The sequence below is a fragment of the Ahaetulla prasina genome, chromosome 4, assembly GCF_028640845.1.
Source record: "Ahaetulla prasina isolate Xishuangbanna chromosome 4, ASM2864084v1, whole genome shotgun sequence".
Classification (NCBI taxonomy): domain Eukaryota; kingdom Metazoa; phylum Chordata; class Lepidosauria; order Squamata; family Colubridae; genus Ahaetulla; species Ahaetulla prasina.
Window position 1 is genome coordinate 6,804,300 of NC_080542.1, and position 20,698 is coordinate 6,824,997.

General features: G+C 42.2%; 1 gene segment (V, D, J or C); it reads right to left on the bottom strand.

Annotated features, from left to right (window-relative positions):
* LOC131196952 (immunoglobulin heavy constant gamma 2-like) overlaps window positions 1-20,698 on the bottom strand; it is a 47,034-nt gene that overhangs the window by 16,184 nt on the left and 10,152 nt on the right. The window contains 1 exon segment of the C gene segment in view: window positions 19,463-19,792. Coding sequence covers window positions 19,463-19,792 — 330 coding nt within the window.

Below are 20,698 nucleotides of genomic sequence, written 5' to 3' on the forward strand. Positions count from 1 at the left end.
ATTCAAATTTGAGGCCAAAAACTACCAGCTGAGGATCAAGCTTGGAGCAGTTGTTGAGCTAGTTCATCCTAGCTCTCAGCTGAGGCTACCAATCCTCTCGTTTGGTTTTTCACTAGCAGAACCTCTTAAATGAGCTACTCCAAGGCACCATATCCTAGAATTCAAATTTGAGACCAAAACTACCAGCTGAGGATCAAGCTTGGAGCAGTTGTTGAGCTAGTTCATCCTAGCTCTCAGCTGAGGCTACCAATCCTCTCCTTTGGTTTTTCATGAGCAGAACCTCTTAAATGAGCTACTCCAAGGCACCATATCCTAGAATTCAAATTTGAGGCCAAAAACTACCAGTTGAGGATCAAGCTTGGAGCAGTTCTGAGTTAGTTCATCCTAGCTCTCAGCTGAGGCTACCAATCCTCTCCTTTGATTTTTCACTAGCAGAACCTCCTAGATGAGCTATTCCAAGGCACCATATCCTAGAATTTAAATCTGAGACCTAAACTACCAGCTGAGGATCAAGCTTGGAGCAGTTGCTGAGTTAGTTCATCCTAGCTCTCAGCTGAGGCAACCAATCCTCTCCTTTGGTTTTTCACTAGCAGAACCTCTTAAATGAGCTACTCCAAGGCACCATATCCTAGAATTCAAATTTGAGACCAAAAACTACCAGCTGAGGATCAAGCTTGGAGCAGTTCTGAGTTAGTTCATCCTAGGTCTCAGCTGAGGCTACCAATCCTCTCCTTTGGTTTTTCACTAGCAGAACCTCCTAGATGAGCTATTCCAAGGCACCATATCCTAAAATTTAAATTTGAGATCAAAAACTACCAGCTGAGGATCAAGCTTGGAGCAGTTGCTGAGTTAGTTCATCCTAGCTCTCAGCTGAGGCTACCAATCCTCTCCTTTGGTTTTTCACTAGCAGAACCTCCTAAGTGAGCTACTCCAAGGCACCATATCCTAGAATTCAAATTTGAGACCAAAACTACCAGCTGAGATAGTGAAAACTTGGAGCGGTTGCTGAGTTAGTTCATCCCAGCTTTCAGCTTTTTGATTTTCACTAGCAGAATCTTGTTGAAGTTGTTTGGTAAGGCCAAACTTCCCAATTAAGTATCAGGACTGTGATACTTTAGGAGACCTACAGTAGCATCCTCAGCTTGTCTCCTCCTATACACTGAGCATTAAAACATATTTCAGCTGAGTTTGGTTGAGACTTTCTGAAAACTCTCCAGAATCTTTCGAATAGAATAGAAAAGAAAAGAATAGAATAGAACAGAACAGAACAGAACAGAACAGAACAGAACAGAACAGAACAGAACAGAACAGACAGGACAGAATAGAATAATCAGAGTTGGAAGGGACCTTGTAGGTCTTCTGTTCCAACCCCCTGCTCAGGCAGGAAACCCTATACCATTTCAGACAAATGGTTGTCCAATCTCTTCTTAAAAACTTCCAGTCTTGGAGCATTCACAACTTCTGGAGCCAAGTTGTTCCACCGATTAATTGTTCTAACTGTCAGAAAATTTCTCCTTAGTTCTAAGTTGCTTCTCTCCTTGATTAGTTTCCACCCATTGCTTCTTGTTCTACCCTCAGGTGCTTTGGAGAATAGTTTGACTCCCTCTTCTTTGTGGCAGGTGAAGGTATCTTTTCTTTTATGTACACTGAGAGCATATGCACCAAGACAAATTTCTTGTGTCACGCTTAATCAAGCTTGGCCATTAAAAAATTCTATTCTATTCTATTAGTTTGATTGAAGAAATCTTATAAACGAACCTCCTAGCATGAGATAGAGTATCTGCCAAACTCAACTGATGTTGCACTATAATCTGGACCAGGAGGACTTCTGGTAGTACTATGAATTGCCCAGTTCCCAATTGCAAAGCTCACGTTGAGGTTGAAAGGACTGTGATGGAATCCAACTACCTGATACATTGTTCTAAGCCTGATAACCCCCCACACCTCAAAATTCAGTCCATTGGTTCTTTCATCGGTGAGGTACATGGAAGACCAAACTTTACTCTTCAGCAACTATATGGAAACCTGGACCCCAGTTCTCTTAACTTTCTATATTTTCATCTTCCAAAGCCCCCGCCTCCCCATTTTGATGAATGTTGTACTTACCAAGCCAAGTGCCAGCCTCTGGTCAGGGCCAATCTGTAATCTGTCTCGGAACTTTCCCTTCGCTTTGTTCTTAAAACGTGTCCCAAAAAAAGATTTTATTTTCCAACGAGTCACGTTCTCTGAGCTAGCGTGAAGGTGTGAAAAAAACCAACCAACCCAGAGCCCGTGGTTTCCAAGAGATATATTTGGGATCCAAATGGTGCCATCTTGAAAACAACAAAAAAGCCTTAACCACAGAAAACTTCCCCATTTCCTTCATTTAGTTATCTATTTTCAAAGTCCAAAAGTTTTATCGCTAGACACAAGGCAAAAACTCTCGAAGTGAACTTGAATGAATCATTTCCAGATCATTGTTTTTGTTGTTATGGTTTATTGTATAAAATGTTTCACTCATCAATAAATACTCTTATGTTTTTGCCTAAATAAGAGGGAGAGGCATTCTGGGGATCTTATGGGGAGTAGTGATAGATAATTATTTAATTTCCCCAGTGATTTATTTATCTATTAAGGTAAAGGTAAAGGTTCTCCTCACACGTATGTGCTAGTCGTTCCCGACTCTAGGGGGTGTTGCTCATCTCTGTTTCAAAGCCGAAGAGCCAGTGCTGTCCGAAGACATCTCCGTGGTCATGTGGCTGGCATGACTAAATGTCAAAGGTGCACAGAACGCTGTTACCTTCCCACCAGAGATGGTCCCTATTTTCCTAATTGCATTTTTTATGTGTTTTCGAACTGCTAGGTTGGCAGAAGCTGAGACAAGTAACGGGAGCTCACCCTGTTATGCGGCACTCAGGATTCGAACCGCTGAACTGCCAACCTTTCGATCGACAAGCTCACCATCTGATCCACTGAGCCACCATGTCCCCTATTTATCTATTACATAGGTTATTAAAAAGCTCAAATCTCAGTAGCCAAGGGATAGACATTGCTTGGTGGTCACATATACAGATACAATCTTGTTATGTGCGGCCGCCTATAAAGAAAATATCTATAGATGGCATTTACCTCCGGCGAGATTGGCCAACATGTTTCCAAACAACCCACCAAATTGCTGGAAATGCAACCACCAACAAGGGACAGAATTCCACATGTGATGGACATGTCCCAAAGAAAGAGATTATTGGTTTATAAAAAATGATTAGAGGAAATGACAGGGGAAAAAATTGATATGAAACCTGAACTATTTCTTTTGGGGATTATAAAAGAAAAAATGAGTAAAGAAATTCAATAGCTCATACTACTACTATTACTACTACTACTACTATTAACAACAACAACAACAACAACAACAGAGTTGGAAGGCACCTTGGAGGCCTTCTAGTCGAACCCCCTTCCCAGACACCATTTCAGACAAATGGTTATCCAACATTTTCTTAAAAATTTCCAGTGTTAGAGCATTCACAACTTCTGCAGGCAGTTCTAACTGTCAGGAAATTTCTCCATAGTTCTAAATTGCTTCTCTCCTTGATTAGTTTCCAGCCATTGCTTCTTGTCCTGCCCTCAGGTGCTTTGGAGAATAGTTTGACTCCCTCTTCTTTGTTGCAACCCCTGAGATATTGGAACACTGCTATCATGTCTCCCCTAGTCCTTCTTTTCATTAAACTAGACATACCGAGTTCCTGCAACCGTTCTTCATATGTTTTAGCCTCAAGTCCCCTCATTATCTTGGTTGCTCTTCTCTGCACTCTTTCTAGAGTCTCAACCTCTTTTTTACATCATGGCGACCAAAACTGAATGCAATATTCCAAGTGTGGCCTTACCAAGGCATTACCTCACGTAATTATAGCTGCCAGAATTTCATTTGCCCAAAATTGGAAACAAAAATATGCTCCATCAAACAAAATGATCATAAAAAAGGTGCTAGAGTGTGCAGAATCAGATAAATTAGAATAGAATAGAATAGAATAGAATAGAATAGAATAGAATAGAATAGAAATAGAATTTTTTATTGGCCAAGTGTGATTGGACACACAAGGAACTTTTCTTGGTGCATATGCTCTCAGTGTACATAAAAGAAAAGATATCTTCATCAAGGTACAACATTTACAACACAATTGATGGTCAATATATCAATATAAATCATAAGGATTGCCAGCAACAAAGTTACAGTCATACAATCATAAGTGAAAAGAGATTGGTGATGGGAACGATGCAAAGATTAATAGTAGTGCAGATTTAGTAAATAGTTTGACAGTGTTGAGGGAATTATTTGTTTAGCAGAGTGATGGCCTTCGGGGGGAAACTGTTCTTGTGTTTGATGGAACTTAAAAGATAGAGAGGAAACGCTTTATTATGAAACATGTAATAGATGGTACAATTGATTGGAAAAGAAATCTAAAATTTATAAGTAATGTATAGTATAAGAGTGAATATTATAGTGAAAAATATTTAAAATATAGTAAATATGTATATAATGTAGTGATTATAAAAATGAATAAGTACCAAACAAAAATGTATATGTATGTAAATGGGTCGAAAGATAAAATGGGTATTACTAAAGGTGCCGGTATTGGAAAGCTGTAAAAATGTAGCAAAGTTTTTTTTTAAAGAAATAAATGTTGAATAATAATAATAATAAAAAAACCAACAATCTCATTATGTGAAAGATGCTAAAATGTATGCCTTCCATTGAGGACCTGTATACTGCATGAATCAAGAAGAGGGCCGTGAAAATATTTGCAGATCCCTCGCATCCTGGACATAAACTGTTTCAACTCCTACCCTCAAAACGACGCTATAGAGCCCTGCACACCAGAACAACTAGACACAAGAACAGTTTTTTCCCGAAGGCCATCACTCTGCTAAACAAATAATTCCCTCAACACTGTCAGACTATTTACTGAATCTGCACTACTATTAATCGTTTCATAGTTCCCATCACCAATCTCTTTCCACTTAGGACTGTATGACTATAACTTGTTGCTGGCAATCCTTATGATTTATATTGATATATTGATCATCAATTGTGTTGTAAATGTTGTACCTTGATGAAGGTATCTTTTCTTTTATGTACACTGAGAGCATCTGCACCAAGACAAATTCCTTGTGTGTCCAATCACACTTGGCCAATAAAATTCTATTCTATTCTATTTAATAAAGAGTTCACAGAATTAGACCAGATATTAACTGGAACAGATGATAAAACCGATAAAGAAATTATATTGTTACCTATTTAATATTAAATTTGAAAGTGAGCAGGTAAAGGAGACAATGATGGCCAGGGCTAAAATTTTTGGATCTGCAATATAATTAGATAAATGACAGAAACCATGGAATGGAAATATTAAAACCGATGACGTCAACTGCATATAAGGAAAATTTGTATAAAATGTTTTACAGATGGTTCATATTACCATATATGGTGGACATGCCCAGAAGCAAAAAAAAAAAAAATACTGGACAAAAATATATAAGTGGCTGGAAAAAATGACAAAGCAACGCATAGATCTGAAACCAGAGATATTCTTGTTGGGCATTCTACCAGAAAAATATGATAAAAAGACTACATATTTGATCTGGCATATACTAACGGCAACTAGAATTGTGTTTGCGCAACAATGGCAAAATGATGAGATCCCATCTGAGGGGACTGTAATTAAGAAAACATTAGAATGTGCAGAAATGGATAGACTAACGCTTGCTGTTAAGGATAAAGAAGAAACAGAATATTTGTTGATATGGGACATATTTTATCAATGGCTAGACAATAGAAACAGAAGTTAGAAAGGAGGAGTTATAAAAAAAAGGGTGTGTTTAAGTGGAGAGTTGTTAAATAAGATGATGTTACGTATTATTGTTATTATATTATTATGTTATTATATTGTTACTATTATGGTGATGAATACCACAACAAAGATGTGTATTATGACTATTTAAGCATAACTGTACCCAGGCCACACACTGATCGATGAAAATTGTATGTTATATAAATAAATGTATACTGCACAAATCAAGAAGAGGGCCATGAAAATATTTACAGATCCCTCGCATCCAGGACATAAACTGTTTCAACTCCTACCCTCAAAACAACGCTATAGAGCACTACACACCAGAACAACAAGATACAAGAACAGTTTTTTCCCAAAGGCCATCACTCTGCTAAACAAATAATTCCCTCAACACTGTCAAACTATTTATTAAATCTGCACTACTATTAATCTTCTCATCGTTCCCATCACCAATCTCTTTCCACTTATGACTGTATGACTGTAACTTTGTTGCTGGCAATCCTTACGATTTATATTGATATATTGACCACCATTTGTGTTCTAAATGTTGTACCTTGGTGAACGTATCTTTTCTTTTATGTACACTGAGAGCATATGCACCAAGACAGATTCCTTGTGTATCCAATCACACTTGGCCAATAAAAAATTTATTCTATTCTATTCTATTCTATTCTATTCTATTCTATTCTATTCTATTCTATTCTATTCTATTCTATTCTAAAACAAATAAAATAATAATAATGCTCCTTTGTACTTCACACAAACACTTGCATTTTATTTTAAATTTCTAACAAATACAATGAAGATGACAAAAGTATAGACTATGAAGAATAGCAACTGTGCTTCCAATCTGGAATCTAACCACATTGACTTTGGGGAAAGGGATTGATAGGAGCAATAAGCTACAGATACCGATTAGCAGAGGGGGAAGGGATCTTGTAGGTCATTTAGTCCAACCCCCTCACCCCCAAGCAGGAGACCCTATGCCATTTCTGACAAGATGGCAGTCCAGTCTCTTCTTAAAAGCCTCCAGGGATGAAGCTCCCACAACTTCTGAAGGCAACTTCTGTTCCGTTGGTTGATTGTTCTCCCTGTCAGAAATGTTCTCCTTATTTCCAGGTTGAATCTCTCCTTGTTCAGTTTCCATCCATCGTTCGTTGTCTGGCCTTCAGGTGCTTTGGGAAATAGCCTGACCCTTCCCCTCCTCTTTATGGCAGCCTGCACCGAGGTGGCGCAGTGGTTAGAATGCAGTACTGCAGGCTACTTCAGCTGACTGCTAGCTGCAGTTCGGCAGTTCGAATCTCAGCAGGCTCAAGGTTGACTCAGCCTTCCAGCCTTCCGAGGTGGGTAAAATGAGGACGCAGATCGTTGGGGGAAAGATACTGATTCTGTAAACCGCTTAGAGAGGGCTGTAAAAGCACAGTGAACAGGTATATAAGGTTATTGCTGTTGCTATCTCCAACTCAAAAAGAAGAGAACTGGTGGGCCAAGAATTGAAAGGGTGGGATTGAAAGACATGGAACGGACCATCCAGAAACTGGTACTATGTTCTTTGCTGGATTATATTCTTAATGCGGGGGCCGACCGGCTTCTTCTTCAGCTTCTTCAGAGCAGATGCAATCCATTCGACCTGTTTACGAGAGGTGGGAATAATAAAATAATCAGATTATCTTAACCAATATAAATAAAACGAAAGCATAGAAAAAGAGTTGATAAGTATCTCCATGAAGTTGGGGATTATCCAACAATTCCTTGTAATTAAGACCTCTGCTGGTCTATAAAGCAAAGGAAAGTTGAATTAAGATTGGATTAGGGCACAGTTGGGGTTTCCCTTTGTGACGACTTTGTGGGGGCTTAACGAGACCTATCTGAAGGTCTATCTGTAGCAAGTCTTATCATTGGCCCCAGAATATCTCGGAAGTCGATTGCCATCCCTCCTGCACTAACCTAGGTTCATGGTTGGTGAAGGGCCATAAATATATGAAGGTACATGTCAGATAGGGCAACTGCCCCATGCTCACCTAATTATGTTTTGATAATACCTAGCGGTGTTCAGTGATTCACAACCAAGTCAGTGCCAACCTGAGATCAAGTCCTCCACTCATCAGAACCTCCCTGATTGGCCATGCGTTGACTAAAGTTGGGATGCTTAAAAGTTGTCTTCCATCTTCCATGTATTCCCCCTCCATCAACTGGAGCCGTCCCAAACCATAAAGGCTACTCAGCCCATCCGCAATTTCTTCTTTTCTTAGTCTTCTGTTCCCCGAATCTTGATGTCAGCATCTTTCCCTCCCGTAGCTGTGATACAAAGCTATGTGTTTCGCAACATCTTTCTTTACTTACTTTGAGGAACGTTATAATGGCGCCGTAACACACGCTGATCAGGAAGAAAATGTAGAATGCCACGACGGTCATCCACAAATGCTTCAATTCATCTTCCTTCTTTGTACTGTAATTGTTCTCGATGGACACGGTTGTCTCTGCGAAATGAGAAAGAGACGTCAGTCCTGGGGTTGATCCAACATCCATTTCTCCACCTTTTGACTATTTCATCATAAGCCCGGAATCTTTATGGCCATAAATCTGGCTGTAACACAAAGATAACATTCAATATGGTTAGCCACCAAAAGACAGTTTTCTCAAAGGATACCATCTGCTCCAATTGGTGCTTGTTATTAGCTTAGACCTAATTTGATTGTTGTTGTTGTTAGTTAGTTTCAAAGTTGTGTCCGATCCATTGTGGCCCCATGGATGATGTTCCTCCAGGCCTTTCTATCCTCCACCATCCCCCAGAGACCATTTAAGCTCATGCCTACTGCTTCGGTGACTCCATCCAGCCACCTCGTTCTCTGCTGTCCCCTTCTTCTTTTGCCCTCAATCGTTCCCAGCATTAGACTCTTCTCCAGTGAGTCCTTCCTTCTCATTAGGTGGCCAAAGTATTTGAGTTTCATCTTCAGGATCTGGCCTTCTAAAGAACAGTCAGGGTTGATCTCCTCTAGGATGGACCGGTTTGATCGCCTTGCAGTCCAAGGGACTCTCAGGAGTCTTCTCTAGCACCAGAGTTCAAAGGCCTCAATTCTTTGGTGCTCAGCCTTCCTAATGGTCCAACTTTCACAGCCATACTTTGCAACTGGGAAAACCATCGCCTTGACTATACGCACTTTTGTTGGCAGGGTGACGTCTCTGCATTTTAGTATGCTGTCTAGCTTTGCCATGGCTTTCCTCCCCAGGAGCAAGCGTCTTTTAATTTCTTAGCTGTAGTACCCATCTGCGGTGATCTTGGAGCCCAGGAAAATAAAATCTGTCACTACCTCCATTTCTTCTCCATCTATTTGCAATGAATTGAGAGGACTGGGTGCCATGATCTTAGTTTTCTTAATGTTGAATGTCAAGCCAACTTTTGCATTCTCCTCCTTCACCCGTATCAAGAGGTTCTTTACTTCCTCTTCACTTTCTGCCATTAGAGTGGTATCATCTGAGGTTGTTGATATTTCTCCCGGCGATCTTAATTCCAATTTGTGATTCATCTAGCCCTGCCTTTCTCACGATGTGCTCTGCATATAAGTTAAATAGACAGGGTGACAGTATATAGCCTTGTCAGACTCCTTTCTCAATTTTGAACCAATCAGTGGTTCCGTGTCCAGTTCTCACTGTTGCTTCTTGACCCTCATATAGGTTTGTCACTTTTCTTGTTTTAGGATTGTAACTGAGGAATTGTAACTCAGGATTGTAACTGAGGAATTGTCCATCATAGAATATGTTAACCGATGAGCAAGCTAGAGGCCAGTCCTCTCTAGGTCTATCAGTATCAACAATCCCAGAAAATATATAGGTGGAACAATAAGGTTCTATTCACAATCTATTCTATCAAAACTGTGAGTAGAAAGACGACTCAGGGAGTTTCACCATTGAGTAGAGAGTTGAAAATGGATCTCCAGTTATAAAGTGAAGTGGAGCAGAGGTGGGTTTCAGCAGGTTCTGACCAGTTCTGGAGAACCGGTAGCAGAAATTTTGAGTAGTTTGGAGAACCGGAAGTAAAAATTCTGACTGGGCCCACCCCCATCTATTCTCTGCCTCCCAAGTCCCAGCTGATAGGGAGGAAATGGGGATTTTGCAGTATCCTTCCCCTGGAGTGGGGTGGAAATGGAGATTTTACAGTATCCTTCCCCTGCCATGCCTACCAAGCCACGCCCACCAAGCCATGCCACATTCACCAAGCCACACCCACAGAATCGGTAGTAAAAAAGTTTTTGAAACCCACCACTGAAGTGGAGACTAATCAGTTCAGTAATGTGGTTAACCTTCAAATCATCTGAATTTGTAGATTTGTGGATGACAAGGCCCAGAATTCTCCTTCTTGGCTGGAGAATTCTGGGAGTTGAAGTCCAGTCATTTTCAGGTTGCCCAGCTTGAGCAATACTGCTCCGTGTTATTGTTTTGTTGTTTTTTTCTGATATATATATATATATATATATATGTATGTATGTATGTATGTATGTATGTATGTATGTATATATGTAGGTCTTTGGTTATTCAGGTTTTCTCCCGCGTAAAATTGGAGGTGTCTTGGCGACGTTTCGACGAAGTCTCATTTGTCATCTTCAGGCTTCAGCTTTGTGCTTCTGGGAGCAATGTGTGATTGCAGCTGTTTCTTCCTTTTTAACTGCTAGTGGGGGTTTGAACTGATTGGGTGGGAGCTTGGCTGTGCTCTGATTAGTCTGAGTTGCAGGGGGATTTGAGCTGGTGAGCTGCATTGCTGTTGTTTGGCTTCGTGTTTGTGGTCGTGGTACATCTTCATAATGGGTGTCTGTCTGCTGTATGTATGGATTGGAGGGGTTTGAAATGGCTAATGTTGCAGCTGCAGTCTGGCTTCTGGTCCTTGGTCGTGCTTCCTGATCAGTGTGGGTTTGGGCCTGCTTTCTGGGTGGATATGTGGTGGTGACATCCTGTGTGGACCTCGTGAGTGTGGGTCTGGTGTCATTCCTCGTGTTAGGGACTCGTTTGTCTATAAGGGCGGGTTTCCAAATGGCTGGTAGGCGGGAGGTATCATCTCGTTTGTTCATGCTGTGTGGGCGTTTTTCCATCTCGATGGCTTCTCTGATTATTCTGTTGTTAAAGTGTTCAGTTTTGGCGATAGTTCTGGTCTTTTTAAAGTCAATATCGTGTCCTGTGGCTTTGAGGTGTTGGACCAGGGAAGAAGTTGGTTCCTCTTTTTTGACTGAGTTCTTGTGTTCTTCAATGCGTGCACTTATTCTTCTGTTGGTTTGTCCAATGTATGTGGTGGGGCAGGTGGTGCATGGGATTTCATATACTCCTTGATTTTCTAACTCAATTTTGTCTTTGGGGTTTCTTAGGATGGTGGATATTTTTGGTTTGTGCAGAATGCTGTCTTGATGTTATGTTTGTGGAGGATCTTGCTGATTCTGTCTGTGGTGCCTTTTATATATGGAAGAAGGGCTGTGCCGTTTTCTTGTTCTCTGTCTTGGATTTTAGTGGGGTTTGAACTGATTGGGTGGGAGCTTGGCTGTGCTCTGATTAGTCTGAGTTGCAGGGGGATTTGAGCTGGTGAGCTGCATTGCTGTTGTTTGGCTTCGTGTTTGTGGTCGTGGTACATCTTCATAATGGGTGTCTGTCTGCTGTATGTATGGATTGGAGGGGTTTGAAATGGCTAATGTTGCAGCTGCAGTCTGGCTTCTGGTCCTTGGTCGTGCTTCCTGATCAGTGTGGGTTTGGGCCTGCTTTCTGGGTGGATATGTGGTGGTGACATCCTGTGTGGACCTCGTGAGTGTGGGTCTGGTGTCATTCCTCGTGGTAGGGACTCGTTTGTCAATAAGGGCGGGTTTCAAATGGCTGGTAGGCGGAGGTATCATCTCGTTTGTTCATGCTGTGTGGGCGTTTTTCTATCTCGATGGCTTCTCTGATTATTCTGTTGTTAAAGTGTTCAGTTTTGGCAATAGTTCTGGTCTTTTTAAAGTCAATATCGTGTCCTGTGGCTTTAAGGTGTTGGACCAGGAAGAAGTTGGTTCCTCTTTTTTGACTGAGTTCTTGTGTTCTTCAATGCGTGCACTTATTCTTCTGTTGGTTTGTCCGATGTATGTGGTGGGGCAGGTGGTGCATGGGATTTCATATACTCCTTGATTTTCTAACTCAATTTTGTCTTTGGGGTTTCTTAGGATGGTGGATATTTTTTGGTTTGTGCAGAATGCTGTCTTGATGTTATGTTTGTGGAGGATCTTGCTGATTCTGTCTGTGGTGCCTTTTATATATGGGAGGAGGGCTGTGCCGTTTTCTTGTTCTCTGTCTTGGATTTTAGTAGGGGGTTCTTTTTGGATTAGTTTGGTAATCTTTTTTCTCTGGAATCCAATTGACTAATGACATATAAAAGCAGAGGTCTCTGTAATGGTAGTTTAATACTGATGATGTCAGCAGATGGCTGACGAAAACTTAGTACAATAAAATTTTAATTATTTTAGTTCCGGAGTTCGCAGAATGTCTGTTTCATTATTTTACTACCAGTTCTGTGGGCGGGGCTTGGTGGGCATGGCAGGGGAAGGATACTGTAAAACCTCCATTCCCACCCGACTCTGGGGCCAGCCAGAGGTGGCATTTGACAGTTCTCTAAGCTATTCAAAATTTCCGCTACCAGTTCTCCAGAACCTGCTGGATTTCACCCCTGATATAGATATGATTAAAAAACCAATTGCAAGGACGTTCCAAGGATTATTTACTACTTCCAAGAACATTCCCATTCAGCTCTGGTTGGCTGAAAGGTGTAGGATGTGAGGGGCAAAGAGAGATGAAAGAGAAATTTAACGGGAAAATTCATGAATTGTAATTGAATGAATTGGATTCCTATGTCAGAAGACCACAGCCAATGCATAAGGGAAAGGGGTCTTATCGCACATACAAATTGAAAGAATTGAGGTGTATGGAAGAGATTGATGGGTTCAAATATCCAGAGAAGTATCAACCTAGGCTGGTTGGTCTGGATCAGGGGTGTCAAACTCAAGGCCCGGGCTCCGGATCTGGCCTATGGAGTGTTGAGATCTGGGATGTGGGGCCGGCCTGGAAATAGCAAAGGACCGGCCCACGGTGCCTCTGCTAGCAAAAAAGGATGCGGGGGGACTGTATGCAGTCCAACCCATGCCCCATTTTGGCTGGCAGGGTGCTGCTGGAGGCCCTCCAGGCCGAGAACGTGTCCCATTTTGGCTGGCAAAGGGGCTATCGAAACCAACTAAAAACAAAACCAAAGGAGAAATGTTTTCCCCTTTTGCCTTTGAGCATGCAAGAAGGGACAGGAAAGGAGAAAGGGAAAGAGGAAGAAAATGAAGGGAAGATGGGAATAGAGCAAGGAAGGAAAAAGAAGGAAAGAGGGGAAGGGAGAAGAAATTAGAATGAAGACAGAAGGAAAAAGAAGAGAAGGAAGGAAGGAAGGAAGGAAGGAAGGAAGGAAGGAAGGAAGGAAGGAAGGAAGGGAGGGAGGGAGGGAGGGAGGAAGGAAGGAAAGATATAATGAGAGTGAGGAAGGGTCTAGGGCAGGGGTCTCCAACCTTGGCAACTTGAAGACTTGTGGACTTCAAGTCCCAGAGTTCCTCAGCCAGCCTTGTGTTGCCAAGGTTGGAGATCCCAGGTCTAGGGGAAGTCCTGCCTTAGTACTTGGTACCAAGTAGATGCTCTCCTGACATGAAACCTGTGTTGGACCCATGGCCACACCCACCACGACTATGACCCCTGGCTATGCCCCCCCCGCCCTCCAAGATCAAACACAACCCTGATGCGGCCCTCAATAAAATCGAATTTGACACCCCTGATCTGGATGGATTCTTTCCTGGAAGAGTTTTAAGAAGGAAGATGGCACTGAGAGTGTGATTATGTGTGGAGTGACTAGAGATCATAATTTAAGATTTATTTTGGATTATGATTGTTAGTTTTGATACCCTGCATTTTGTTCTGGGAAGTCAGGGTGGGCGGGGGGTAAGGGGGAGGGGAATTGGGGGGGGGATGAGGGTAGAGGATGGAGTGATGGTTAATGTACAGGAATTATTGAAGATGTATAAATATAATTAATGTAGGGTCGGGTCTGCCCAGCTACCATTTTAGAATGATGGGGAGGGAGAAAGGAGGAGAGAATAGGAGGTAGGGAAGAGGAGAAGAGGGGGAGAAGAGGGAGAAGAGGAAGGAAGAGGGGTAGCCGGTAGCCTTCCGGGTGCAATTCAAGGTGTTGGTTACCACCTTTAAAGCGCTCCATGGCTTAGGATTGGGTTATCTACGAGACCACCTTCTGCCACCGATAGCCTCCCAACCACCTGTGCGCTCCCACAGAGCGGGCCTCCTCAGGGTGCCGTCGACCAAACAATGTAGGTTGGTGACCCCCAGGGGGAGGGCCTTCTCTGTGGCAGCACCAGCCCTATGGAACGAGCTGCCTCCGGGGTTACGGCAACTCCCCGACCTCCGGGCCTTCAAACGTGAACTGAAGACTCTATTATTTCATTGTGCGGGACTAGCCTAAGAAATATTTTATTGTAATTTTAAAACGGGTTTTAAATCGGTTTTAGACCATTTTAATTGATCTGGCCATTAATATATTTGGTTTTAATTGGTTTTTAAATATTGTTATTTATATTTGTATTTTAATATGACTGTAAACAGCCCTGAGTCTTTCGGGAGAAGGGCGGTATAGAAATTAAATTATATAAAAAAAAATAGAAGAGGGAGAAGGAAGGTGTAGGGTGGAGGGAGGAGAGGATGTAGATAAGAGAAGGGAAGGAAGGTTTGGAAAGTAGAAGAAGGTAGAAGAGGGAAGAGAGTTAAAAGGAGGGGGTGGTGACTGGGCAAGCCCGACTAATTGTATATGACTGTACATTGGATGAGTTGTTGGATATGAACATAAAAATAAAACTTTTTTATAAAAAAAAAAAAAGAAGAAGAAGGAAGGTGGCACTTATATGGACCTAGGACTTTGGAGTTTAAATTTATAGTGATAAGGGAGGAGTGAAACCTCTTTTTCTTCCAGTAGCAACTTTGAGCCTTGGTTCTAATCTCCAGAGAAATTCCTCCTCATTCCAGAATTCGTCCCTCAACCGAAGAAGGGGGAGTCAAGCTACTCTCCAAAGTACCTGAGGGTAGGACAAGAAGCAATGGACGGAAGCTAATCTAGGAGAGAAGCTACTTAGAAGTAAGAGAAATTTCCTGACAGTAAGCTGTGGAACAACTTGCCTCCAGCAGAAGTTGTGAATGCTCCACTACTGGGAGTTTTTAAGAAGATGTTGGATAATCATTTGTCTGAAGTGTTGTAGGGTTTCCTGCCTAAGCAGGGGGTTGGACTAGAAGACCTCCAAGGTCCCTTCCAACACTGTTATTCAATTCTAACCTGGCCAAGTCCCCAGTCTGGTGAAAGAATTGAGCACAACCTAGGAGAGCTCTGATGTAGTTTGCTTTTATTCAGCCAGCAGCAAAACGTATTAGCATGTAAACCATTTACAAAGATTTGGAGGTAAGAACCCATGGGAGACAAATCTAGGAGGAGGATGCACATCGAGTGGAGTCTTCAACGTTGACCCGATGTTTTCTTTATGCTCTTCTGGGTGACCTTCCTTTCGAGGGCCTCATGGACAACCTTGCAGCTGAACGAGTGATTTGTATGCCAATCTGAATCGCGGATTGTTAATTTGCTATATAGGAAGGAGGAATCCCCACTCTTTTCCTTCACAGCTGGGGTGTTGACGTAGTCATTTTCTGAAATGGCGTTGCCATTCTTTTCCCAGATGACATCAATGTGGTCTGGGACAAAGCCACGAATGACGCAGGTGAGCATAACCGAATTGCCAGGGATGGGAGGGTAGACGTGGACGATGGGTGCCTTGCTCTTTTCTTTGTGAACGTGGAAAGAAAAAGAAAATCCCGTAAAATTGAGTTCAGGATAAAGTAATGGACGCAGTACATGGATTCCCATGTGTTAAGTCATGATTCATTCTAGATTGGCAGCTCTACAGAGGAACGATTGCATCTGTCATCTGCACCTCTATAACTGCCTGATTTGGTTCTGCAATCCAACAAGACAGACACAGACTTCAGAGGATCATTAGAACTGCAGAAAAAACAATGGCTACCAACCTGCCTTCCATTGAGGACCTGTATACTGCACGAGTCAAAAAGAGGGTTGTGAAAATATTTACAGACCCCTCACATCCTGGATATAAACTATTTCAACTCCTACCCTCAAAACGACGATATAGAGCACTGCACACCAGAATAACTAGACACAAGAACAGTTTTTTCCCAAACGCCACCACTCTGCAAAACAAATAATTTCCTCAACACTGTCAAACTATTGACTAAATCTGCACTACTATTATTCTTCTCACCTTTCCCATCACCCATCTCCTTCCACTTATGACTGTAACTTTGTTGCTTGCATCCTTACGATTTATACTGATATTGTTTCCTGATTGCTTAATTGTAGCCTATGACTATCATTAAGTGTTGTATCATTAAGTGTTACATTTGTACCCTATGACTATTGTTAAGTGTTGTAAGTGTTGTACCTTGATGAAGGTATCTTTTCTTTTATGTACACTGAGAGCATATGCACCAAGACAAATTCCTTGTGTGTCCAGTCATACTTGGCCAATAAAGTATTCTATTCTATTCTATTCTATTCTATTCTATTCTATTCTATTCTATTCTATTCTATTCTATTCTATTCTATTCTATTCTGTTGCCAACGACTGGGAAATCAACCAACCAGTTACAATTATAATGACAAAGAATTGACTGAGGGAATCACGTAGCCTTGTAAGCCAAATTAGAATTTAACATGATAGAAGAACCTCAGCCAATGTGAACAGTGAATCATTTCATAGTAAAAAGGTAAAGGTAAAAGTTCCCCTCGCACATATGTGTTGGTCATTGCCGACTTTAGGGGGCGGTGCTCATCTCCGTTTCATAGCCGAAGAGCCAGCGCTGTCCGAAGATGTCTCCGTGGTCATGTGGCCGGCATGACTCAATGCCAAAGGTGCATGGAACGCTGTTACCTTCCCACCAAAGGTGGTTCCTATTTTTTCTACTTGCATTTTTACATGCTTTCGAAACTGCTAGGTTGGCAGAAGCTGGGACAAGTAACGGGAACTCACCCCGTTACACAGCAGTACTAGGGATTTGAACCGCTGAAATGCCGACCTTTTGATTGACAAGCTCAATGTCCTAGCCCCTGAACCACCATGTAGGACCTGGAAATCCTCTGAAGGGCTTAACTCCAGAGGCCGCCTGCCAACATTACTCCGCATTGTGTATATGCCTGCAGGGCAGCGATGTGCCGGTTATATCAACACTTGGAAGATTATTCAGTCTATCTAAAGCTGTATAAGGATTTCCCATAGGCTTGTCATATGATCCTCCTGTGCAACAAGAGGAAACTAATGTCTACACTGGAGAGATTTCATAAACAAGGATGGGCTGATAGGGAATCCCATAGAGAAGGACCAGGGGAGACATAAGAGCAGTCTTCCAATATTTGAGGGGCTACCACAGAGAGGAGTGGGTCAAGCTATCTTCCAAAGCACCTGAAGGCCACACAAGGAATAACAGATGGAAGCTGGAGGTTCAACCTGGAAATAAGGGAAATTTTCTGACACCGAGAACGTTCAACCGATGGAGTAGAAGTTGCTTTCAGAAGTTGTGGGAGCTTCATCCCTGGAGGCTTTCAAGAAGAGACTGGACTGCCATCTATCAGAAATGGTGTAGGGTCTGCTGGGTGGGGGTGGGTTTGACTAGATGACCTATCGGGTTATGATCTGAGCTCATAAAATCATCTGCTACAATGTCCTTCCTGTCAATGACTACTTCAGCTTCAACCACAACAATACATGAGCACACAATAGATCCAAACTTAAAGTGAACCACTCCAAACTCGATTGCGGAAAATATGACTTCAGTAATAGTGTTGTTAATGCTTGGAATCCACTACCAGACTCTGTGGTCTCATCTCCAAACCCCAAAAACTTTAACCTAAGACTGTCTACTGTTGACCTCATCCCATTCCTAAGAGATCTGTAAGGGGCATGCATAAAAGCACCAGCGTGCCTACCGTTCCTGTCCTAATGTTCCCTTTAATTGTAATTCACTTTATGTATTCAATTCATGCTTAAAGGTAAAGGTAAAGGTTCCCCTCGCACATATGTGCTAGTCGTTCCCAACTCTAGGGGGTGGTGCTCATCTCTGTTTCAAAGCCGAAGAGCCAGCCAGCGCTGTCCAAAGACGTCTCCGTGGTTATGTGACCGGCATGACTAAATGCCAAAGGTGCATGGAATGCTGTTACCTTCCCACCAAAGGCGGTCCCTATTTTTCTACTTGCATTTTTACATGCTTTCGAAACTGCTAGGTTGGCAGAAGCTGGGACAAGTAATGGGAGCTCACCCTGTTACAAGGCAGGACTAGGGATTCGAACCACTGAACTGCCGACCTTCCGATCGACAAGCTCAGTGACTTAGCCACTGAGCCACCCTTCAATTCATGCTTATACTTATATATATATATTATCTAATATGTCCTTGACAAAATAAATAAATAAATAAAATAAAAATAAATAAATAAATAAATGAAGGTCCCTTCCAGCTCTGTTAATCTGTATCTAATCCGTATCTCACTTTGTTCTAGCTCCTTGCGTGGAGACCAGAAGAGGAAACAAAGGAAAGGTCCATGCCTTGGAGACAATTGGTGACAACTGAACGTTCTGTTTTGCATCTCCAGTCTGGTGGTACACCAGGTGGTATTGCAAATGTTTTCATTGGTGCCCTGCAAAATATCGAAACATTAAACTCATTGGTTTAATGAGTTTAAACCAATATCGAAAAATTAAAATTCTGCGCCAACTCAGTAAGCTCAAACTGCCCAAGGAGCTGCTGATCCAATTCTACAGAGGAATTATTGAGTCTGTCATTTGCACCTCTATAACTGTCTGGTTCGGTTCTGCAACCCAACAAGAAAAACACAGACTTCAGAGGATAATTAGAACTGCAGAAAAAATAATGGCTACCAACCCGCCTTCCATTGAGGACCTGTATACTGCACGAATCAAGAAGAGGGCCGTGAAAATATTTACAGACCCCTCACATCCAGGACATAAACTGTTTCAACTCCTACCCTCAAAACGACGCTATAGAGCACTGCACACCAGAACAACTAGACACAAGAACAGTTTTTTCCCGAAGGCCATCACTCTGCTAAACAAATAATTCCCTCAACACTGTCAGACTATTTACTGAATCTGCACTACTATTAATCGTTTCATAGTTCCCATCACCAATCTCTTTCCACTTATGACTGTATGACTATAACTTGTTGCTGGCAATCCTTATGATTTATATTGATATATTGACCATCAATTGTGTTGTAAATGTTGTACCTTGATGAAGGTATCTTTTCTTTTATGTACACTGAGAGCATATGCACCAAGACAAATTCCTTGTGTGTCCAATCACACTTGGCCAATAAAATTCTATTCTATTCTATTCTATTCTATTCTATTCTATTCTATTCTATTCTATTCTATTCTATTCTATTCTATTCTATTCTATTCTATTCTATTCTATTCAACTCGTCAGGTGGAGAGAGCCACTCTGTTTCCTCCTTACCTCTGCTCTTGGAAATTGTCTTCACGATGGGACCAAGCAAACCTGGATATTCTACCGAACAGGTGAAAGTTTCTCCGGATTCCCAATCTTGGGCAGAGACAGGGAGGCGGCTGACAGCGGTGAAGGTCCCATTGTTTTCTTCGGTCACCGCCACTAATTCCGGACGTGTGACGACTTGCTTCTCGCGCGTCCAGCTTACTTTCAACCCGTCCTTCCGTTCCAGATTGACAACCACGCAAACGATCTTGGCATTTCTGTGTATGTAGAGGTGTTTTGGCCGTGGGGGCAGAAGGTAGGCATTAATCCTAGTGGATAAATCCCTGCTGGTTTCTATGGATACAAAATTCATGTCAGTCCTTACATCCCTCCTCTCCTTTCCCTTAAACCCGAGATAGCGAATCTCTGGCAAGCGTGCCACAGGTGGCACGCGTCGCCATATCAGTGGGCACGTGAGCATTGCCCTAGCTCAGCTCCAGCGCGCATGCATGCGCTGCCCAGGTAATTTTCAGGCTTTCTGAGCCCACTGGTAGTCAGGAAATGGGCCCTTTCCAGCCTCCAGAGGGCCTCCGGGGATGTGGGGAAAGCCATTTTCACCCTCCCCAGGTTCCAAGGAAGTCTCTGGAGCCTAGGGAGGGTGAAAAATGAGCCTACGAGGCCCACTGTGCCATCGCGTGCCAAAAACAGGGGGACTGTGGGGGGGTTGTGCGCACATGCATGGGGGGGGTAAGGCGCATTGAATTATGGGCACGCACGCACATGACCCCCCGCACTTCCCCCGCTTTTGGCACGTGACGGCAAAAAGATTATCCATCACTACCTTAAACCCTTAATCTAATTTCTCATTTCCTTCTAGATTAGCTCTTGAGTTTATCTAGGTAAAATCTTGCTTGTTTTACTTGCGAATTGTCCAGTGTGTATGTCATATAATTTGCACCCAATTGACTACGGCTTAGTGCTCTCCATATCTCCCTTTCCCAAGAGGAGTCCTCAGAATAAAGTTGAAGACACTCTGGACACATAAGAAGAAATCATATTATCAGTAAAAAATTATACTTATAATTAACCAAGTAGCAAGGAACTGTTGCCCACTAAGACTAACTATCTGTCTCATAAGTTGTTGTCCCATGAACTGGTTGACATTTTCTACTTATTGTTAAGATCCCAATTCCTATCACTGGATCATATTTCACTCTACTGTATCCATAATTCTTGTTCTGTTTGCCTTTGGGCTTAATG